Source organism: Paramacrobiotus metropolitanus, unplaced genomic scaffold (assembly GCF_019649055.1).
Source record: "Paramacrobiotus metropolitanus isolate TYO unplaced genomic scaffold, Prichtersi_v1.0 Parri_scaffold0000182, whole genome shotgun sequence".
Taxonomy (NCBI): domain Eukaryota; kingdom Metazoa; phylum Tardigrada; class Eutardigrada; order Parachela; family Macrobiotidae; genus Paramacrobiotus; species Paramacrobiotus metropolitanus.
In genome coordinates this window covers 146,234-170,665 of record NW_026570402.1, presented here as the reverse complement: position 1 = coordinate 170,665, position 24,432 = coordinate 146,234, and the positions used below count along the sequence as shown (strand labels likewise).

At 46.8% G+C, this 24,432-nt stretch overlaps 2 protein-coding genes across 2 annotated transcripts; both read left to right on the top strand.

Annotated features, from left to right (window-relative positions):
* Window positions 1–5,194: 5,194 nt before the first annotated feature.
* On the top strand, window positions 5,195–10,786 carry LOC129600531 (BTB/POZ domain-containing protein 1-like). The gene is made up of 11 exons (XM_055499088.1): window positions 5,195–5,651; window positions 5,750–5,976; window positions 6,125–6,309; window positions 6,827–6,953; window positions 7,438–7,774; window positions 7,920–8,207; window positions 8,396–8,721; window positions 8,826–9,108; window positions 9,171–9,355; window positions 9,536–9,671; window positions 10,134–10,786. The coding sequence occupies exons 7-11, from the start codon at window positions 8,540–8,542 to the stop codon at window positions 10,608–10,610; spliced, it is 1,263 nt and encodes a 420-aa protein (XP_055355063.1). The 5' UTR covers window positions 5,195–5,651; window positions 5,750–5,976; window positions 6,125–6,309; window positions 6,827–6,953; window positions 7,438–7,774; window positions 7,920–8,207; window positions 8,396–8,539; the 3' UTR covers window positions 10,611–10,786.
* Window positions 5,470–8,023, top strand: LOC129600547 (uncharacterized). The gene is made up of 6 exons (XM_055499102.1): window positions 5,470–5,651; window positions 5,750–6,059; window positions 6,125–6,309; window positions 6,827–6,953; window positions 7,438–7,803; window positions 7,892–8,023. The coding sequence occupies exons 1-6, from the start codon at window positions 5,470–5,472 to the stop codon at window positions 8,021–8,023; spliced, it is 1,302 nt and encodes a 433-aa protein (XP_055355077.1).
* Window positions 10,787–24,432: the final 13,646 nt, after the last annotated feature.

Below are 24,432 nucleotides of genomic sequence, written 5' to 3'. Positions count from 1 at the left end.
CTTTACAACTTTTATTAGATATTCCTTAAAATCCGTATTGAAAGTTGCTAATCTAACGGTTCTAAACGCCGCATCGGCATCGGTCCACTATATATACTGTGTTCTATAACCACAACAGCATGAAACCCCCTCGATCACAAACAACGGTACTAAACTTGATATCAGAGTTTTTAGTCCGCAGAATCTTGACAGCGCTTTTGTGGGACTGGGCCACTGTGCATAAAGTATTTGGCATACCAGACAGATTATTATTTTGGGCCAATCGTTACCCGCACGAGGCCAGCGTATCCACGCGCACCTGCTCAAACGCCTGTGGCTAATGAGAGTAGGCCAACGTCCAGTTAGTAAAAGCAGTGACAGGCTGGTGTGATTTGTATCTTCTAGCACTAGCATAGCACTAATAAACAGACCTTCATTCGTGCTATGCTTCTAGTGCAATCTACTCGTAGTGCTTTTAGTGCGATACAACAAGGAGACAGCCTCTTTGTTACATGCGAATGTACTGTTATCCCGCAAAGTAAACATAACCCCATTTCCCGAGGCTAGCTTATTTACTTGAAAAATCAAGTCATTCAGTATGGTAAATGTGATGCATATTGCATGCTACAACTGCTGTGTAGGAACCATCGTTTTGGTCTTTCGGAAAGCCGGTCTTCCGGGAAAAAAGACTGGTATCCACTGGTCAGCAGACTGTGTTGTTCTTTGCATCGCGACCTTATGGAATCCACGAGAGCAATGACCCTTTGAAATCATAATATGAACAGGTTTTGTCGGCGAATATTTTCAAATGTTTATCTTCGTTTCCTATTATGATATTCTTCAATGATCAAACAATCTGTCATTGGCCATTCGCAATAAAGAAACAGTGTTTTTTTGCCAAAAAGGTATTTGGAACGGACAGTGTACGGCATTACGAATGGGGTACGGACGCAAAATTTTCAATAACCAAAATACGTTCTGGGCAGACAATTCGCCGTAAAATGGGCATCACTTATTTGATAATTTGGGAACGCCAGATACTGTACAGTGTACAGTGGACACTCGGCGTGCGACGATGTTGTCACTGTAATTAATTGTGTGCAGGTGAGCGGCGGCTTCCCATGTGCTCGGAGCAACCTTTTAGCAACACCCGTCAACAGGCGCCAAGTTCTGAGTGATTTTTTTTTGTTCCTGATTTGAATCTCGTTAATAACTGACGTCCAACTGGCAGACGGTCCCTCTGGCGTAAGTCAGCATTGTTCATTTGCAATCCGGTAGCAGAATGCAGTCTATTTCAAATGGATTAGAGTTCAACTGACACGCTTTTTTTTGTGTAGAGTGGTCTGTTGGAGCCATCCGAAGTAAAGGACCTGTGCCTAATAACATATATAGGCATATATATGGAAACATATATATGGAATGGGTGTATATATGGAAATATATACGTAGAATATATATAAACATATATATGGAAACATATATATGGAATAGGCTTATATATGGAAACATGTATATATGGAAACGGGGCCCTTCGTGGTGTATATACGCCACGAAGAAACGCCGGCCCCGTTTCCAGGCCCAACCCCGACGGCCGGCGGTCATCCGTATTGGGAATGTGGAGTCCAAGCACAATAAGGAAGTGTCGTAACGCGGAATGGCAGTACCGTTGTTCCGGTGCATTGGTAGTACCGGAGCGCGGGGGTCGAAAGCCGTCTGTCTGGGAGCTGGTGGGGAAGAGCTGACGATGCGACGGCCGGATCAAATCATTCGCGCAGCCGCTTCTTAATTATATAACCGAACATCAGTTCGTCATTTACGGAAATGCAGGCAGTTAAAACCTGCCTCGCATATCAGATCGGATGGTAGCCATCATATACCCGCTAATCTGGAATGTGATGGGCCAAGAGCACAGAGTGGAAGTCGGTGAGATCTTCATTGAGCACTGGTGTACGAGCCGCTTGAAAACAGCCGATGGGAGCCTCTTCGGGGTGTCTCCCATCGCCCCGACAAAGAAACGCTCCTTGGGCGCCGCGGGTCTGGCTTGAACTGACTGATTATAATTGTTATATTTATCATCCATGGTTTTACTGTAACGCTGTTGAACTACATGCAGATGCCCTTCCAGATTGCTGGCAGATTGGTAATCTTGTCATAATTATATGACGAGTTTCCTGGCGCTGATGTAGCCTCTGTAGATTATTGTACATATTATCACTTATGCGACTTTAGTGTGTACTGTGTAGCACTTGCGTGCTCTCTGGATACATTTATTTATCTGATGCACATTTTCCCGTACACTATAACTCTGTGGTTCAAGATGTGCGAGCCACTTATACAGTACGGCATATTTTTCATGATTAAAGTTATTAATAATTCTCTTACCAATATCTATTAGTTGCAATATTAATCCTCACCTCATCGAGTGGTGCTGTAAAAATAACGAAACTAATGGTAAGCATGTACTATCTGTACATGTACGTAATTATAGCAGATAGTGTAGTGAGTGTCAGGGCTGTTCCGCAGTGTCAGAAGTTCAGTCGCCGGTAACCGGAAGCCGTCACGGCGGTCACGCCGTAACCAATTGCAATGTGCCGGCGTTTTTTTCTGATCTTCTTATTGAGTACTAGTATTTGTTTCTATCTGTTGACTGGATGTTATCTTTTCAGTTTGTTTTGAAATTAAACCTTCAGTCTGTCTTACGCTAGGCGGAAGCTGGTTTGCCAATCGCAGCCGTTTGCTGAGCATGGCGGCCTGCAGGCGCTAGCTAGGTAGCAGATGTAGAGGCACTGGACTCCAGTGACTGGAGTGGCTTTCCAGTTTCCACTTTGACAGTTTAATTAACTGTGCAATGTTAAAAAAATTTGTTTTGTCTCAGAAGTCGGATTGAATTTACCTGTTTGATTTTGATTTCCGTATTTTTGTGACAAGTGCTTCCACCATGTGCCTAAATTCACACGCGGATACCAGCAACACGACTGGCAGTGCTACGTTCATCAGAACTGCAGATCGCATAGCGTTGTTTGAATGCTCGCTATCGCATGAAGGACTTGTTGGCCAACGGTGACTTCAGCGATGTGCAGTTCGCGGTGGGACGACAATGTGGCACTGAGAAAATATTCTTCGCGCACAAGTAATCAGCAGCATATCATATATGATCCATTGAAGCTAAGGGTACCTGAAGCAGTGTTGTTCTGGAAGGTATTTGTGACGGGTGAGTTTTTGTAGGAGTATTTTGTGCAACAGCAGCGAGGTATTCTGCTCGATGATCTGCAGCAGCGTGGTTGAATCTTGCCCGCTGATTGTTCACTTCCCTGACATTCCTTCCGACGCGTTCGCCAACCTGCTCATGTATGTTTATGTGTACACTGATTCGGTGGAAGACATCCACGCAGACAACGCCTTCCCAACTCTGCACTGCGCGGGCAAATTTGTTTTCCCGTTATTGGCGGACACCTGTTGCGCTTACATCGTCCAACATCTGAACGCAGAGAATTGCCTGACCATACTGGAAAATACGAGTAGTACCAGAAAATATATGATTGAAAACTGCGAAGATAAAATAGCGGTACGCTTCCACACCTGGCGGTTATATTAATTGCTTCAGCGTTCGGACGCCGGAAGTCACTAATGTCTTCCTTAAAATTTTTCATTCAGATTTTTTTTCGTGAAATGTAAACGAAGTTTTAAGGTATTCAGCAGCTTTATGCGCCAGATAGTGCTAATAAAAGTGATTTTGTCACCATGGTGCGATAGAACTTAAGTTTCCCTACGTTTTCTGCAGTTGGGCTGGAAAGACTTGCGAGAAACGCAACTTGGAGCCGTCCACCGCCAACCGACGCGATGTGCTGGGGGCAGCGCTCTCCCTGATCCGTTTTCCGCTCTTGACTGATGCTGAACTGGCAGTTGGCCCGATTAAGGTAAATTGAACTGCCAGTTTTGTGGTTTAAGCTGGGAACAGATCCGGACACATTATTTCCGCTGAAGCGGTATAGCACTCTGTAACTTAGAGATTACTGTTGATACTTGATATGGAGAAACATCCCAATACTGCGCAAATTCTTGAATACTACTCGCGTAATAAAATCACGTTGTCGCGTGTTTGGTCCTAGAGTGGTCTGCTGCTGCCCACTGAACTGCACGACCTATTCCTGCACAAACACGCCCCGGAAAATCAAGCACTTCCATTTTCGTCGGAACCGCGCAGACCAGTGAAGCAGCATATCGGCCACGGGAAGTCCAAACTTCACGAAGAGGAGTCAGCTGAAGATTGCTTCTCTGACGGTTATTCGGGGAAGTCCAGACCCCGCAAAGTATCGTTTGCAGAAGACGACTACGGTGGCAGGTGTTCGGGGAAATACATCTTTAACTGCAAGGACGAGACACTGTCGTCTGGCAGCGCCGACACGGACACACCCTCATCGAAGTGTAGCGACAGAATTCTTCAGCGAGTAGACTGTTCGCTGCGATGAAAAGTGGACTATCTAAATGCAGCGATGCGGTGGGAGACGGATTTCTTAAAGGCTACGAAGTGGCAGGCAGATTATGGCCGGGAAAACGTCGTTAACCTTGCCAATCGGATGCTGCTCGAGAAAGCCTTCCCTAAAGTGAAACGCAGCTAACAGCAAGCTGCCGAATAAGTGCCCTTTCGCTCCTTAGTCCGAGATACGGAATAGATTGTGCCGCACGATCTGCGGCGCACTTATACTACGACCGCCAAAAGTTGGTGGTATTGGTGTATAACCATGGGATAATAGTCCTGCTTCTGTCGAATATTTCTGCTTATTTTGTTTCGGCTTTCAGCATTTTATAATCGCCTTGTACATGTATTAGCTAGATCGACAGTATAATTACGATGGCAATGATAATTCCATTTGTTATCGAATTCACGCAGACTGTCTAAAAGCGGCTGAAGCCAGTATCAGTTTGTTGGAATTGTATCGTAATCGGGAATGGTAAATATTATCGGTTTTTGTTATCTGTCATTTTGTTAATAAAAATTGTTTCTTTCAAAATACTGTGTTTGTTCTACTCTGAACTTTGTGCTTGCACTTAATGAATTAATACAAGTCACAGGTCAAAACACCAGAAAAGCCGAAAAGGACGTTCAACTTATCTTCCGCCAAACAGTAGGCACTGATAAGTATCTATGTGCAGGGAGCTCTTGCTAAATTTTGACTAAACATACCTGATTTACTCCCAACTTGCGCATGAGAAAATTGCTCAAAATATTTATTTAAAATAAACTCAGCCTCTTTCGTGAGAATTCCTTAAAAAAATTTCAGTGATTTTTGAAACTAGGCACTTGTGGAAAGTAAGGTGGCCGCCTGCAGGCGCTGGCTTCACATCAAAACCCTTCCACCGTCAGACCAGCAAAGTGACAGACCATACATAATCTTGATTTTTTTGTGCAAATTTTGTTTGCGAAGTGATCGAACCGATTTTGCCTAGAACACGAAGTTTAAATACTATCTCTTTGGCAAGTGATCCACCATGTCCTTGAATCCTGAATCAGATACCAGCAGCACCCCGACTATCACTGGCAGCGCACAACGTCGTGGTGCTGTTGGAGTGCTCGATGGCATGAAGCGCATGTTGGCCGAGGGAGAGTTCAGCGATGTGCAGTTTGAAGTCGGACGCCTGTTTGGCCCAGTAAAAAAGTTCCGCGCGCACAAGTACTGAACTACGAACTAATTATTGAGCAATAGCATCCACAGCATTGCGCTGCGTTTGGTAACTTTGGTTGCAACTGCAAGGTGAGCTGCTTTTGCAGGAACATTCTGAGCAGAAGATCCGAAGTGTTCTACACCATGATTCGTAAAAGTGTGGCTTACACCATGATTCGTAACGGTGTGCCCGAAACTTGTCCGCTGGTTATTCCCGTCCCAGACACTCCTCCCGAGGCCTTCGCTAATCTGCTCTGTTATGTGTACACTGATTTGGTGGAAGGCATCAACGCAGACAACGTCTTCCCTACACTGCACTGTGCTGACAAATTCGGTTTGCTCTTATTGCTTGATTTCTGTTGTGACTTCATTATCAAGCAGCTGAATGCTGATAACTGCTTGGCCACACTGGAAGATGTTGGTTTCTTGATCCATCCACCGATAAGAAAGTAATCGTTTGAATCAGCATGTTTTTTTCGCAGGCCAACCGTTGGTGCCCGGATTTCGATGCGATTGTGGAGAAGTGCTTGGATGTCGTTGCGGCATCCAGCGAGCTCCTTCTGCCATCGGAGCAGTTTAGCAGCATCGGACACAAGAGCCTTCTGATGATTCTCGAGCGTGTAGCGCTGTCCGCAGACGATAACGCCGTGTACGCGGCCGTGAACACGTAAGAAGGAGCGCTTAAACAGTTTGTTAGGAGTTTAGGGGTTGTCAGTTTTTCGAACGGGTTTTTTTGCATTCGTCTACTTAACTTTAAAATATAACAGTGTTCCTGCAGTTGCGTTTGGGCGTAGTGGAAATACTTTAGAAAAATCCACTTTCTGGGAGTAAAAGTTACAAAGGGCAGGATATTATTTTAAGAAAATTTTGCAAGATAAGTGCAGCATTGCTTTGCCACACCGGTATGGTTGTCGCTGCTTTCGCCGGAAGGCGCTGACTTTTTATTTGAATGTGATATATAGATTTTCGTGAAACTGATAAACTTAAAGGAACGTGATTTCCCCAGGAATGCATGCCAAACGAAAGAAAGTGCTAATGACGTGTGTGCGTTAATAGCATTATCAGCCAGCCATGAGTTTAAAACGACCATAACTAGTAATAGCGTGTGTGCCAAATCACCATTCGCACTGGCGTTCGCATCACATCACGTCCGTTGTGTAAGCACGTTTCCGCTGTTACTATAGGTGGGCGCTGAAGACTTGTGAAAAACGCAACTTGGAACCGTCCGCCGCCAACCGACACGAAGTGCTGGGACCGCTGCTGCTCCTGGTCCACTTACCTGACGCTGAATCACCAGCTGACCCGATTGAGGTGATTTTGAACTTGTATTGTACATGAAGTCCTGCACAATCTTTTTGTCCCGTAATTTCTATCATAAAAGTACAGATAGCACGTATTCAGGTCGAATGTTCACATGAACGATTGACACTCCAAAACGACAAATTCACTCCCTTCAATATTTAAGGTACCGTAATTATAAAGGAAAACAGCTAATATTTTATAAAATTTGTATTAATATTTGGCATGCATCAGCCATGCCACATGCATGTAGAGCGTAAATAGTTTAGCGTGGCGCGCCGCATTATGGAGTTCGGCGTAACCCGTGTATATTTTCCTGTAGACGTATCATTACGGCAGCTTGCTTTCGTGGACAAAATTAATATTATTTTCTCTAAGATGCTGTCAGAATTTTCCAATCAAACGATAACTAACGGGAACGTAAAGGCGGGACTAGTTAGTTTTCGTTGGTCTGTTAAAAATGCGTGCATCGTATTGACGATTTGTCTGCCGACAGGGTGAACCTGTGCGGCCCATCAAGTTACCACCAAACCCGCGCCGTGATCTCCAGCACCGCATCGGCCCCGACGTGTACCGGCATCGCGAAGCGGTCTTCGCACCCAGCTGCAGCGGATACTGGAGTCCCGGGGAAGTGGTGGACACGCTGGAAAGGGGAGTTGTCATCGAGTGGTGCCGATACGGACACATGTCCAGTACAGAACAGGGGCACGTTGCGCGGGCGGCGGATATTCTGCAGCGGGGTCAGCGGGTGCATTGCTGGGGGGACATGGACCCGTACCGCTATTGTATGCGACGCAGTGGCAAGCATTGGGTGGAGGGCATGGACGGCCGTGGTGAGATTGGTCTTTTTGTTCCGTTTCCGGTTAGTGTAGTTTCCCATAAGGGAGCATATTTTTTAAATCAGTTTCTAAAAAAACTCGGAACTGATTTTGCCGTAATTCCCATCTCAGTTTTGCTCGCACATGAACCATGGTTCAGAAACTTCCGGCGTATCTGTACACCGCACCGCTACACGCGGGCGGTACGGCTCGCTTTCCATCATAATGCGGGCCGCATCGGACGGGCTGACAGCCAGCCAGTGAATGGACGTTGGTCTAAACACGTACGGAACTGCAGTCACAGGTGGGTGCCCAGGTCGCAATCCTGCGAAATGGGAGTCACCATATGTGACAGCGGTTTGCTTGAATGGTCTGCTTCCGGTGCAAGCATCAGCACATCCCTGGGACCCTGCGACTCCGCACTCCGCAGCACTTATTCTCTGGTTGAGTGAGTGGGATTTGATGCCAATTATTTTTGAAAATTTTATTTTGCTCACAATTTAAGTTAATTTTGCCCTTCAATCAGTTCAATGTATCCCATCTCTGGAAAAAGTTTATCTCATTGGATGCTTTGTTGTCTACGATTCCGTTGTTGTATTTCTTGGATGTGAGTGTCTGACGCAAGAGGGATTTCAGATTGCATCTCATCTCATTATCTTCGACAAGTTCTGTCTTCAGCAGAGGACATCCTGCCTCCTTGCAGCTGACAATCAACTCTTCTTTCACTGACTTTCAGTCAGTACGAAATTGAGTTGATCTTTCTTGATAAGTGATTCTACCATGTGCCTGAACCCGCCACCGGAGACCAGTGAAGCTCCTGCCATTACTGTCAGCGCTGAACGCCGTGGCGCAGTTGGAGTGCTGGATCGCATGAAGCGCATGTTGGCCAGCGGAGAACTGAGCGATGTGCAGTTTGCAGTTGGACGCGAATTTGGTCCCGTGAAAATATTCCCCGCTCACAAGTACGTAATTATCAAAAATTGACATGGGAGAAACTAGCGTTGGATTGTGCATTATGGCTACCAATCTGCCATCCTCTTAAGGCTTGAGCGATGTGTGTTTGCAGGAGTATTTTGTGCAACAGCAGTGATGTGTTTTACTCGATGATCTGCAAGAGCGTGGCTGAAACTTGTCCTCTGATTATTCAGTTCCCAGATATTCCTTCCGAAGCCTTCGCGAATTTGCTCAGTTATATTTACACTGATTCGGTGGAAGGCGTCAACGCAGACAACGTCTTCCCCATTCTGCACTGCGCTGACAAATTTGGTTTGCCTTTACTGGCGGATACCTGCTGCGACTATATCATCCAGCATTTGAACACCGAGAACTGCCTGACCACGCTGGAAAATGTTTGTTCCGTATCAAACAAAATATAAGATTTACCAGCAACTGATGCTATGTACGTTTTCAGGCCAGCCGTTGGAGCCCTGATCTCGACAGGATCGTGGAGAAATGCCTGGATATCGTCGACGCATCGAGCGCTGTTATTATGGGTTCGGAGCAATTCGGTTGTATTGGACACGACTGCCTGCAGATGATTCTGCAGCGCTCCACTCTGTCCGCCGACGAGAATACTGTGTACATTGCAGTTGACAAGTAAGAATTCAAAAGTTCAGAAAATAATAACAATTAATAATAAATCATTTGGAATCGTGATAAATTATTTGGAATTTAGGTGCATAGTATATGATGATAATTAATACATAATATAATTAATAAGAATTATTTGGATGAATGTTGGGCGAGCTGGCTTATATTTCTTGTCTGTTAAAACAGTTGGGCAGAGAAGAAGTGTCTGGAACGCAACTTAGAACCGTCCGCCGCCAATCGACGTGAAGTGCTCGGTGCTGCGCTTTTCCTCATCCGTTTTCCGGTATTAACTGATGTCCAGCTCGCTTTTGGGCCGATCCAGGTAAATTTAACTTACATCTTTATGCTGTCCGCGCTTTAGCGCTGTGATTAATAGCAGAACAAAGCTCCCCATTGGTGGATTTCCGGTGACCGGAAGCAGTTTTTTGTCCTGAATTTTCTTGCTTAAATTTGTAAACAGTACTTCGACAGTACTTCCACGATATTTCTCTGAATTCTGGGCTTCATTAAAACGAAATTCTCCTAACTGCTTGCACATCGAAAAGACTTGAGAATTTCGTGAATCTTGTGTATTGTGACAAATTGTGTCCGACAGTCCGTTTTGAACGATAATTACGTACAGTTTTATCACTTTATCAGTTTTTCTAATCTCTTTCGTGCTGTGCAAATACGGAGACATTTACTGATTAATTATGTCTAATGCGAAGGTATATTGTGCATTTAATTTGTGCTAGTTAGTGTCTAGAATGCGAAAAACATCTGCATCTTGTCGGTTTGTTTTTAGAGTGGGCTGCTGTTGCCAACGGAACTGCGTGACATCTTTCTGCACAAACACGGACCCCAACCGGCCGCACTCCCATTCCCGACGGAGCCGCGAAGTTTCATCCAGCACCGCATCGGTCAGTACGTGTACAAACACCGGGAAGCCGTGTTCGCTCAAACCTGCACCGGTGACTGGATTCCTGGGGAAGTGCTGCAGACCGTGGGCGGCGAAGTTGTTACCCAGTTGTGCCGACAGGGAGACACGCGGGTCACCAAAAAGCATCGGCAAATTGTGTGTGCTGCGGACATCCTTCAGCGTGGCCAGCGGGTGCAGTGCTTGCGGGGCGCGGCTACATACTGTATACGGCGCGGTGGTAAACACGTGGTGGAGGTCGAGGGCCGGGAGGTGGCGCTTGAGTTTGCCGATCTGATGATTCCCGAGAAGGTGTTCCTGGAGTGGTATGCGGCCAACTGGAGGTTCCTTGAGTACATCATCTAATCTGAGATACCGAGATAGTCACCGCCACAAGTCAAGTTGTGTTTTTATTAAACGCACTTTTGTTGGCGTTTCTTCACGTACGCATTACGAACATTAGATGGGCGCGCCGACAGCCTGGCGCAGATGAAACTGCTTGTATCTGGTATAGGAGTGTAAATATCGGTTTAACTGCTATGTTTCCCAAAAAAATTGTTGCTTCGATGGTTTTCGGTATTTGCTTTTTGTACTTAAATCAGTTAAATAACTTATATTCATTGCCCTGGCCAATAAATGGTTGCTCATTTGACTACAGTAAAAAATCATTGTGGAAACGCTATCGTCAAATCTTTGCATGAGATAATTAACTGCAGCTTTAGCTAAGCGGGAACCGGAATAATTTATTAGTCATCTGGGCAAGATGAAGCAAACTCCCGTCTGCTCTTTGGCCACCAAATCATTGCGAAAGAATTAGAACAGAAATAAGCGCAATACGGTTTGATTACTGACCGGTCGCTGGGCTGGTTTATTTGATTAATAACACTTAAAATTTTTGTGAAAGCGATTAGTATTCCTCGCAGCTCCCATCACGGAACTGAACCCGCCATCTCAGACAATGCATAGCATGGTGACCGCCTGTAGGCGGTAGAAAGGTTAATAGATTATGATCAAAGAAGCCGCATGAACCAATGGCGGTATTCCGTGGTACCAACAACTTTCTGCCGGCTGCAACCACCTGCATCCGCCTGCCAGATGTCATTCGCTGATTTTGCACCACAGCAGTTTTGGCTGCATCGTTGAGTTATTTTTACAGGCAGATAAAATTTGGCTATGGCTATTTTACCCCAGTATTCTGCAGTGTGGCAACATAGCCTTTTGCTATTTTACCCCACACTGAGTTCAAATAGCCTTTAGCTATTTTGCCCCAGTATGTGGGGCTAAATAGCCTTCTGCTATTTTGCCACGGTATGTGGGGCTAAATAGCCTTCTACTATTTTGCCCCACTATGCGTTGCAAAGCGTTTTGGTATGGCTACGGCTATTTTGCCGCAGTATAACAGTAGGGGTCTGAATAGCCCTCAGGCTATTTTGCCGCACACTGCGCCGGAATAGCCAGTTGGCTATTTTGCCGCACTATGGTGCGCGAAATAGCTTGTTGGCTATTTTACCGCACACTGCGTTAAACAGCTCGTTAGCTATTTTGCCGCACTATGGACGGGAAAATGATAATCATAAGGTCGATGCTGCGTGCACGGGCAAACACGGGTATTGGCTGCGTGCACGGATAACTGCACGGGCGTTGGCTGTGTGCACGGAGTTCGGGAACGGGTGTTGGCTGCGTGCACGGTGAGTTCGCAATAGATCCAACTCAAAAATGGCCGTTCCAGGATCCATCCCGAAAACGAACGCGGTAGCCATGGCTATCGCATTCCACTTTCGCTGCTTTTGGCATCTCTCACTTCGATTTTATGCCTTTCATCCAGTTTATAGTCTTAATCGAATTTAAAATATAATAATTCTGAAACAAAAGAAATCACCCGTGCCCGCAGCCAGCGCCCGTTCCCAGACTCCGTGCAACGGTCAACACCCGTGCGGACCCAAAAAGGTCACCCGGGCACGTAGCCAACTCCGGTGTTTACCCGTGCACGCAGCCATCCTGTAGTTAAATTAAGGGACACTCGGTAATAAGAGGCAGCTCTGCCAAAACATCCCCTTAAACTGCCCGCACTAGTTATCGGTTCCCTCGACATCAGAGGCTAACAACTAGTGCGGGCAATTTTGTTGGATTCGCTATCTCTAAAAGATAGTGTAACCAGCGTGCGAGTTACGCTACGTGTTTCGATATTCATGCAAGTAGAAAGTATTTTGGGTTATACCGCAAGTTTCGAGCATAGACGAGACAAGAGCCATTGTCGCCTTTGCCTCAGGTGCAACTACGATTAAATGTCGATTCTTTTAGACTGGAAAGTAATGTCCATGTTGTTTGAAATTTAGGCAAAGGTAAGAAATGTTTGTTATATATCCGAGATTTTATAAAAAAAATAATTTTGTCCGCCATAGCGAACTAACACAAGACAGATATTAGTCATTCATTGTGACATTTGCATAGTGTGCGTCTGTAACCGTGCAAAAAGACCGGTCGTCGCAGACGACCGCCGGTCGTTTTGGACGGCTACGCACGTCTGTAGCCAGCTGACACTTTAGTCGGACCGCACCTAACAAAACGGAGGGAACACCCTCCGGACACGCATGGACAGCCCGCTGAAGAAGCAGCCCGCTGAAGAAGCGAGCATCACACACGCCCGCTCGGCAACCCGGCGTCCCGGTGGACACTGCGGACCAAACCGAGCCAGTGAACGCACACTCCGGTGAACGGGTAGCGGAAACCGCAGAGGGTGGACCGTAACCCGGCACGGCAGCCAGATCACCCTGCCCGGATGGAGCGGACCAGCTGAGACCAATGGTCACTCGGCAGAGTTCGACCAAGGGCTCAGTCGACCGCTTGACGGGCGAGTCAACCATGCCGTCGCCGGTTGACAGTGTTCGAGCCGGAATTGTTTCAGTGTCTCTAGTAGACGGCAGCCCGGAATCGACACCAAACGCGGACAGAACTCGACCCGGCTCGACCCGACCCGAACGAACCGGTATTGCAGACGCCGGAAGGATAGGAGTTCCAGAACCTTAGCGGGCCGCCGGACGGGATCACCGTTGGCACGATAAACAGACAATCGGCCCATCTGGTAGTCCAGTTAGCAGCCACCCGGAACAAGATCGACCGGAAGAAGGCAACCTTGCGACTGTTACCATCCTGAAGAGGGAGAATGCGATCACGGCAGAAGCCACCGACCGACTCCAAAAACGGGTGGACAGTTTCGCGACCGAGAGCGTCTACCTTATGCATGAGTGCAGCAAAAGAACCGAAGCGATAGAGATGCTACAGCGACAACTTCGAGGATGGCAACAAAGAAACGGACGCGTATAACAAAAAGCTCAACAAATTTCTCTGGTGGAGTCGACCGAGGTCAAAGCTTCTAAGGAGCAGTCAGATGTATTTTTGAAATACGTCAACCTAGAACAGGAACGAGTAACAACGATACACCGGACGAAACATCTTGAGAAACGAGTGGCCGGCTTGGAGACTCGTTTCCTGCCCTGCGCTGCGGAGTGTTACTGCGCGGCCCCTTGGGTCGGTGGGGTTGAACGACACGGCACCCCGGACTACCGTTGCGGCAAGGCAGAGAAACCCACCGAAGGAGCCTACCGAAGCCGGGCGGGCAGTCGAAAGAGACTGGAACAGATAGGAGGCTTGAGGGTCGAACGTCGTAGCCGTACAAACCCATCCTGAGCGATGGGTCTAGAAGACGGAAGGAACAGGCTAACACGGGGAACCTGATCGACGTGGTGAATGATTGCGGCACATCTAACAGGATGAACTTTCGATATCAACTCGGCGCGGCATCTCCCGGATTTTCCTGGGGTTTGCTGCCCGTTCGGTCGTTCGGTCGCTTCAATAGCGCGACTGTTCTTCCGTCAATTACTACGGCGCCGTATTTCTGGCATTGCGCCGAGGCCGGACCAATTTGTGTAGGCGGGACGCGAAGCGCCCCCGATTCTTAGCGCCGGGTGGCCGGGGTGACCCTGTGAAGCTTAAACTAGCGCCAGTTGGTAGCGGCTGTGCCGTTGGTAGCGGCTGTGCCGTTGGTAGCGGCTGTGCCGTTGGTAGCGGCTGTGCCGTTGGTAGCGGCTGTGCCGTTGGTAGCGGCTGTGCCGTTGGTAGCGGCTGTGCCGTTCCCGGATGTGCCGTGCCGGGAACGGATTTACTCCTGACACGTTGCGGATTTACTCCTGACACGTATCCCGGATGTACTCCAGTAAGATACGAATGATCTCGTACGAGTAAAGATTCCAGAGAGACTGAAAACAATCCTATTGGAAGCGACTCTAAATAACCCCAACGCCATCTGCGTATCACCGGCCGGAGACACATCCTTTTTCGTAATATCCCAACCCGGCACACTGATCTAGCAGTTCGTTCGGTACTCTATAAAACCCTTGAAGTATATGTAAGGTCGAGAAAGACATGCTAAATTTCCTCGGACACGTTCGCAGTAAGGCTCGAGTTCAGACAGACGATAACGAAGTAGCTTCTATTGCGCAACATCAGCCCAGTGAACCAAACGTTAATTGCGGTCGTTGCTCGGGTTGAGTAACCGACATAGGAAATTCATTCCAAACTACGTCCAGAATACATTAAAGATGTACAAGCTCCTACGGAAAACTAGTTCCATCCGAACTAACTGGAGCGATGAGCGCACCGAAAAATTCAGTGAGACCAAGAAGGCCCAGACCTAGGCTCCGGTTGGAAAACTTCGACCCGATCAAGAAACCGTAATTTAATTTGATGCAAGTGCAGTCGGACTAGGCGCGGTGTTGTCTCAAGAGAAAAACACCCGGCATATGCCAGCCGAGTGTCCAGGTAGCTGACAAAAATACGCAGGCAACAAATGGTAATGTCTAGGCGCAGTCTAGATAGACCAAAAATTGAAACGCTTCGTTAACTACGGAACCCGTCTCCGTAAGGACGGATCACGGAGCCCTGGAGAACTTTATGCGCTGTGAGTCCACCAGAACCGGCATCAACCACCGGCTGTAACTTGGTGGCATCAGCGCTGCAAGGGAGAGATCACAATCGAGTACAGACCAAGTGTTTCCTGCTATAAGGGGGATGCTCCGTTTTGATTGCCGTTGCAAAGGCGCACTGATGATGACTCGCACGAAGAACTTCAACAGGTGCCCCATTTTAAAGACGTCCAATTTGAGATTCAAATATGGTATCTCCGAGCAAAACAAAGAAAGCGTCCGTCGAAATCGAGACTAAATACTTCAACACGGAGGCTTCTCGGACCAAATTAGGTCTCTACGAGTGGTCAGATGGAAACAAACCACAAGAATACCTCGGCCCATCCCGAAGGACTCCCGCTCGCCAGATGCGAGGCTATCTTGGACTGTTACGGGCTGGGAACCGCAGGCATACGAGTTATCAACGTAACCGTAATCGACGGCAATATTAAGTCGACTATAATGCTTTGAAAAGTGAACGAAGCGCGAACGGACCACCTCTGACGGTCAGAAGTTAGACCGGTCGGACTATGGGACGAATCCACCGGCAGCGACACCCCGGCTCCTACCACCAAAAATTTTAATTTGCTTGGCAAGCGGATGCAAGGGCATTCGGCCTAAGGGCCGTTTAAGGCGCGGGGACGGCCAACAAACGAATCAATCATCGACTCGCTAAGCGAAATCATGAAACTGAACAGGTACGAAGGCGCGGAAAGATTTGGTCCCCAGCAAAAATATTCTTTCAACCACAAAAGAGGTCGAATTTGACACTTGGCCAGGGAACAGGTCGGGCTCATACGAGCTCTGGCGCCACGAAAACCCCTCAGGTACGAGAATGTACTCGCAAGAGCAGATCGAACGAGTTCAAGCAGGCCTCCACTTGCGGTTGGAAGATGGAGTTAGAAGGAACGCACTTCGGAGCCGGTTCACCGATAGCGACACATCCGGCCTCATTCCATCCAACGTGAATCGTACATGGTAAAGTGGACAGAATTCATTAACTTAACCCATAATGGCGGATGAAAGCAGGAAACCGTTTTTAACCGCCCAATTTAAACAAATAACCGGAAGTTCTACGGATTCGGCCGCTACGAACAGCGGTAAACCGGACCCCTAACTACGGCACCAAGGTACGGAAAGTTACCTAGGTGAATCTTAGTAAAGTGAAACATCGTTCCGATGCATTTTCTTGCCGAAAACAATACCATGACTTCAACATGTTTTAACACTATCCCTTAACACTGTAGGGCCGCCCGGCCGAGGGCCGTGGCCCGGGTCGAGCTCGGCCCAGAGAGAAGGGCCAGGGTCCGGGCCGCGGCCCGCTGTAGGCGTTTAATGTGGAAAATGAAGTAGAACAACAAAAAACTATTTTTGGGATTTACTGAAATTCATTGTTCTTCGAGGAGTTTTTCTTTGTTTTCGCACAAATAAACGTTTTGTGGGCAGATATCCGTGTATTCTTTAACATACCCTTTGTAGCCGCTTGTACAATGACAACTGGGAATGAAATATATCTGTGCTGCTAGACGGCCCTGGCCGCGGCCTCGGATGTGTAAACGACGGCCGCACCCTCTTGCTCGGGCCGGCCAGGGCCGACCCAAAACTATCTCTTAGGCGACAATCAAACGATTTTCTGCGGCACTATTACCGGCTTCAAAATTACGGTTCTTACTGTTTACAGTACCACGACATGGCACCACTACCGATACAGAACCATTGTTGACTACCGTGGATGCAGGAGACTTCCAGTACCAGTACGATTCTCATTAATTTGTCATCAAAGGTCACTCCTTGCTTGAGCAAAGGTCGCACAACAATCTTGCTTATTTGCCTCTGCTTTCATCTGGCGCTGGCGTTATATTTGTTCCTCTGCAACCAGCTGGAGACACGCTACGGGTTTTGGATCCGTCTCTTCTACGTCGACTGGATAATGGCGTCGGATTCTTTAGGTAAGGTTCCAGATAAGGATTCCAGAGCTTCCCGGATATAGTATTCCATTTCGAGTACTTCTTCGTAACAATTTCAGAAAAGAGTCGCTCTAACGATGTTTTCGTGGTCGGTAGCGGTATGAAAATGCAATTGTCGCAGAACCTTCTTTACCGCGTGTAACAGCAGGAAAGGTCGTCCGTTCTTCTGTCTTTCGCCGTACGCTCCCGCTATAAACGACATCAGTATTCTAAAGATTTGTTCCTAGCTTTCGCTTTCACAAACAAATTTCGCCCAAACCGATCATTGTTCCAGAAAACCACATTAAACGGCACTGGCAGTAATTTTGGTTTCTTCATTCAGATTCTGTTGTAACGTCACCTCCAGCACTGATCACGCAGAGTTAGTCTGCTATAAGCCTATACCGTAATGGACACCTTTTGGGCGCCTCAACAGTTTTCCCGTTATGGAGGGGTTGTCGCATTAGGGAGGCAAGGGATTGTACCCACAATACACATCGCGCTTCTTCACTGCGTTCCCGCTTTTCTCACTGGAATCATCGGAAAAATTGAGTGGCCTAACATTTTCTAGTCGGGGTCCACAATTTATTCGAACAGAGCGTTTGACAAATTAGCTTACGGCTATTCTGCGGACCAGACCTGGGCAGTTAATTTTAACTATTTAACTTAACGCGAGTTATTTTCGAGTTATTGAGTTATAACTTAACTCTTTAGCGTAACTCGCTCAGAAGAAAACTTAACTCTAACGTAACTCTCATAAAAATAGTATATATTGTCTATGGTAGCGTAACTAGGTTGTTAACGGTGCGGTGCGGTGTACACCGGTGTGGCTTCGGTGCGGTTTTACAGAAATCGCACCTACTTAATCGGTGTAAAGCGAAAACCGCACCGGACGGTGTCGTGAAAATCGAAAATCGCACCGCAATTTTTTACACCGCACCGCACCGGTGTACACCGGTGTAGCGCGCATCAGTACTGCAACAGCGAAATGTTACGCGCTCTGCGCTTTCCTCTTTATCCCACCGGAATTTTTGGGCTTGGTTAAACTTCCTAAAAGCATCCCCAGCAGGATGTATCCAGTCGTAGCGAAACTGTTACAAAGACGTAAAACATCCAAAAGGATTTCCAAAAATTTCAATGACGAAAAAAATTGTAGAGCGTGGAAACTGTCAAACGCTTGCGCTACAGTGCTTCACATTTTCTTTCTTATGGTAGCCCGGTTGTTGCAGCAGCTACAGTATCGCCGATAATTATTCAAGCCAGCTTCAAGTACAGTACTGTATAACTTGTGAGTATTCCAGAAGATGCGCAGAGTCAAAACGCGGACTTACATAGAGCATCTGCGACTTACATCGAAACGAGAAACAGGCGTACCAAGTCCCAATTGGCTGGGCTTCGATGTAAGTCGCTTTTTGCTCGATGTCTGTCGGTAGGCGTCGACGAAAACCGTTACGAACAGGGGCGTACCTTGTAACGGGTCTAAGCGACGCCCAGGTACTTACAAACTTCGTGTTTCCGCGATTTTTATTGGTGGGTCAGCATTCTGAGTTAGATCGAGGCTGCCCACCGCCAATAGCAAAATTCAAAACCACGTGATCGTTTCTCCATACTTTGGGCTGACAGCGACGGTTAAACAGTAAAACGACAGGGTTTTCCGTCTTTTTTTAAGTTTTTTAAGTTCTTGCCTTCTAGTTTGTTGTTGAAATCAGAAATATGAAACTGATATGCATCTATAGTGCAGGGAAGCCTGTGTTCTGGGAATCCAGATAAGACAGTGCAGTATAGTGTTTGGCCAGATGCACTCCTGTTTATACTGATCGCTTGCTACCTGATTATCGTTCAATTCAAAATAATTTGAATCCCACCGCAGCTGACTAGCGTATTACAAATTGATTCCGACTTGCCAAAAGGTCCATGAATCCTTGTGGCTGTCTCTAACGATTTGTGGTATACTTGTCATGTATTACTGCCGTCGTATCGCAGGGAACCCTGCGCGCTGGCTACCCAGCTGTGGGTGTTGATTGCAGTGCATTCTGTGCTTGAATTCCTGATCGGATGTGGAAAACCGACTACGATTTATACTCCTGGACAACCCCATTTTTGGTTTTTCGTCCGTATATTTTGACAGAGAATTGTATGTTTTTCTTGACCGTGTGGCGGGTTCCGCTGTGATCTGGCTACCCAGAAGTATTTTTAGTATATCTTGTTGTATTTTTTTGTTTATTTTAGCTAAAATAATACTGCATAGCAGTACCTTAGCGCGCCTTGTTTTGGTACTTTTAAACAGGTTATATGTCATTGTTTAACTTTTAGAAATGTAGTGCTACAGTTTATCGTTAGAAGCATAATGTCAGCACAGCACGCATATTAACTGTCAGTCTGTATGTGCTGACTGTTGTGCGCATGCGGTCGAGTTTAGCCCGTACATACATACATGCAAGACGCGTAAACGGGCGCGGTTTTTGCGTTCGATGTCTGTATGTAAAGGGTGAAAAACGTTGGTAAGTCCCCGAAGCGCCTATGCGCATCTGGTCTATTTTGTACGTTACAGACTTACGCCCGTCATGGCCGTGCGCTTATTAGGCGCGAATCCGGTGCACCGTCGTCTCATAAAATTTTTTCTTAAAATTACAATTTTACGATATCTTCGGTTAACCGGTGGTTAACCGGTGTACGTCAACGCGGTTACCCAAACGCACCGGTGTGCGCCGGTGTGGTTTTTCTCAAAAACCGCACCGCCTGCACCAATTTTTTTCTCAAAACTGCACCGCAATTTTTCCAAATTGCACCGGTGCACTGGTAAAAAACCGCACCGTTAACAACCCTAAGGGGGATGCTCCGTTTTGATTGCCGTTGCAAAGGCGCACTGATGATGACTCGCACGAAGAACTTCAACAGGTGCCCCATTTTAAAGACGTCCAATTTGAGATTCAAATATGGTATCTCCGAGCAAAACAAAGAAAGCGTCCGTCGAAATCGAGACTAAATACTTCAACACGGAGGCTTCTCGGACCAAATTAGGTCTCTACGAGTGGTCAGATGGAAACAAACCACAAGAATACCTCGGCCCATCCCGAAGGACTCCCGCTCGCCAGATGCGAGGCTATCTTGGACTGTTACGGGCTGGGAACCGCAGGCATACGAGTTATCAACGTAACCGTAATCGACGGCAATATTAAGTCGACTATAATGCTTTGAAAAGTGAACGAAGCGCGAACGGACCACCTCTGACGGTCAGAAGTTAGACCGGTCGGACTATGGGACGAATCCACCGGCAGCGACACCCCGGCTCCTACCACCAAAAATTTTAATTTGCTTGGCAAGCGGATGCAAGGGCATTCGGCCTAAGGGCCGTTTAAGGCGCGGGGACGGCCAACAAACGAATCAATCATCGACTCGCTAAGCGAAATCATGAAACTGAACAGGTACGAAGGCGCGGAAAGATTTGGTCCCCAGCAAAAATATTCTTTCAACCACAAAAAGAGGTCGAATTTGACACTTGGCCAGGGAACAGGTCGGGCTCATACGAGCTCTGGCGCCACGAAAACCCCTCAGGTACGAGAATGTACTCGCAAGAGCAGATCGAACGAGTTCAAGCAGGCCTCCACTTGCGGTTGGAAGATGGAGTTAGAAGGAACGCACTTCGGAGCCGGTTCACCGATAGCGACACATCCGGCCTCATTCCATCCAACGTGAATCGTACATGGTAAAGTGGACAGAATTCATTAACTTAACCCATAATGGCGGATGAAAGCAGGAAACCGTTTTTAACCGCCCAATTTAAACAAATAACCGGAAGTTCTACGGATTCGGCCGCTACGAACAGCGGTAAACCGGACCCCTAACTACGGCACCAAGGTACGGAAAGTTACCTAGGTGAATCTTAGTAAAGTGAAACATCGTTCCGATGCATTTTCTTGCCGAAAACAATACCATGACTTCAACATGTTTTAACACTATCCCTTAACACTGTAGGGCCGCCCGGCCGAGGCCGTGGCCCAGGTCGAGCTCGGCCCAGAGAAGGCCAGGGTCCAGGCCGCGGCCCGCTGTAGGCGTTTAATGTGGAAAATGAAGTAGAACAACAAAAAACTATTTTTGGGATTTACTGAAATTCATTGTTCTTCGAGGAGTTTTTCTTTGTTTTCGCACAAATAAACGTTTTGTGGGCAGATATCCGTGTATTCTTTAACATACCCTTTGTAGCCGCTTGTACAATGACAACTGGAATGAAATATATCTGTGCTGCTAGACGGCCCTGGCCGCGGCCTCGATGTAAACGACGGCCGCACCTCTTACTCAGGCCGGCCAGGGCCGACCCAAAACTATCTCTTAGGCGACAATCAAACGATTTTCTGCGGCACTATTACCGGCTTCAAAATTACGGTTCTTACTGTTTACAGTACCACGACATGGCACCACTACCGATACAGAACCATTGTTGACTACCGTGGATGCAGGAGACTTCCAGTACCAGTACGATTCTCATTAATTTGTCATCAAAGGTCACTCCTTGCTTGAGCAAAGGTCGCACAACAATCTTGCTTATTTGCCTCTGCTTTCATCTGGCGCTGGCGTTATATTTGTTCCTCTGCAACCAGCTGGAGACACGCTACGGGTTTTGGATCCGTCTCTTCTACGTCGACTGGATAATGGCGTCGGATTCTTTAGGGTAAGGTTCCAGATAAGGATTCCAGAGCTTCCCGGATATAGTATTCCATTTCGAGTACTTCTTCGTAACAATTTCAGAAAAGAGTCGCTCTAACGATGTTTTCGTGGTCGGTAGCGGTATGAAAATGCAATTGTCGCAGAACCTTCTTTACCGCGTGTAACAGCAGGAAAGGTCGTCCGTTCTTCTGTCTTTCGCCGTACGCTCCCGCTATAAACGACATCAGTATTCTAAAGATTTGTTCCTAGCTTTCGCTTTCACAAACAAATTTCGCCCAAACCGATCATTGTTCCAGAAAACCACATTAAACGGCACTGGCAGTAATTTTTGGTTTCTTCATTCAGATTCTGTTGTAACGTCACCTCCAGCACTGATCACGCAGAGTTAGTCTGCTATAAGCCTATACCGTAATGGACACCTTTTGGGCGCCTCAACAGTTTTCCCGTTATGGAGGGGTTGTCGCATTAGGGAGGCAAGGGATTGTACCCACAATACACATCGCGCTTCTTCACTGCGTTCCCGCTTTTCTCACTGGAATCATCGGAAAAATTGAGTGGCCTAACATTTTCTAGTCGGGGTCCACAATTTATTCGAACAGAGCGTTTGACAAATTAGCTTACGGCTATTCTGCGGACCAGACCTGGGCAGTTAATTTTAACTATTTAACTTAACGCGAGTTATTTTCGAGTTATTGAGTTATAACTTAACTCTTTAGCGTAACTCGCTCAGAAGAAAACTTAACTCTAACGTAACTCTCATAAAAATAGTATATATTGTCTATGGTAGCGTAACTAGGGTTGTTAACGGTGCGGTGCGGTGTACACCGGTGTGGCTTCGGTGCGGTTTTTTACAGAAATCGCACCTACTTAATCGGTGTAAAGCGAAAAACCGCACCGGACGGTGTCGTGAAAATCGAAAATCGCACCGCAATTTTTTACACCGCACCGCACCGGTGTACACCGGTGTAGCGCGCATCAGTACTGCAACAGCGAAATGTTACGCGCTCTGCGCTTTCCTCTTTATCCCACCGGAATTTTTGGGCTTAAGTTAAACTTCCTAAAAGCATCCCCAGCAGGATGTATCCAGTCGTAGCGAAACTGTTACAAAGACGTAAAACATCCAAAAGGGATTTCCAAAAAATTTCAATGACGAAAAAAATTGTAGAGCGTGGAAACTGTCAAACGCTTGCGCTACAGTGCTTCACATTTTCTTTCTTATGGTAGCCCGGTTGTTGCAGCAGCTACAGTATCAAGCCGATAATTATTCAAGCCAGCTTCAAGTACAGTACTGTATAACTTGTGAGTGAATATTCCAGAAGATGCGCAGAGTCAAAACGCGGACTTACATAGAGCATCTGCGACTTACATCGAAACGAGAAACAGGCGTACCAAGTCCCAATTGGCTGGGCTTCGATGTAAGTCGCTTTTTGCTCGATGTCTGTCGGTAGGCGTCGACGAAAACCGTTACGAACAGGGGCGTACCTTGTAACGGTCTAAGCGACGCCCAGGTACTACAAACTTCGTGTTTCCGCGATTTTTTATTGGTGGGTCAGCATTCTGAGTTAGATCGAGGCTGCCCACCGCCAATAGCAAAATTCAAAACCACGTGATCGTTTCTCCATACTTTGGGCTGACAGCGACGGTTAAACAGTAAAACGACAGGGTTTTCCGTCTTTTTTAAGTTTTTAAGTTCTTGCCTTCTAGTTTGTTGTTGAAATCAGAAATATGAAACTGATATGCATCTATAGTGCAGGAAGCCTGTGTTCTGGGAATCCAGATAAGACAGTGCAGTATAGTGTTTGGCCAGATGCACTCCTGTTTATACTGATCGCTTGCTACCTGATTATCGTTCAATTCAAAATAATTTGAATCCCACCGCAGCTGACTAGCGTATTACAAATTGATTCCGACTTGCCAAAGGTCCATGAATCCTTGTGGCTGTCTCTAACGATTTGTGGTATACTTGTCATGTATTACTGCCGTCGTATCGCAGGGAACCCTGCGCGCTGGCTACCCAGCTGTGGGTGTTGATTGCAGTGCATTCTGTGCTTGAATTCCTGATCGGATGTGGAAAACCGACTACGATTTATACTCCTGGACAACCCCATTTTTGGTTTTTCGTCCGTATATTTTGACAGAGAATTGTATGTTTTTCTTGACCGTGTGGCGGGTTCCCGCTGTGATCTGGCTACCCAGAAGTATTTTTAGTATATCTTGTTGTATTTTTTTGTTTATTTTAGCTTAAAATAATACTGCATAGCAGTACCTTAGCGCGCCTTGTTTTGGTACTTTTAAACAGGTTATATGTCATTGTTTAACTTTTAGAAATGTAGTGCTACAGTTTATCGTTAGAAGCATAATGTCAGCACAGCACGCATATTAACTGTCAGTCTGTATGTGCTGACTGTTGTGCGCATGCGGTCGAGTTTAGCCCGTACATACATACATGCAAGACGCGTAAACGGGCGCGGTTTTGCGTTCGATGTCTGTATGTAAAGGGTGACAAACGTTGTAAGTAAGTCCCCGAAGCGCCTATGCGCATCTGGTCTATTTTGTACGTTACAGACTTACGCCCGTCATGGCCCGTGCGCTTATTAGGCGCGAATCCGGTGTGCA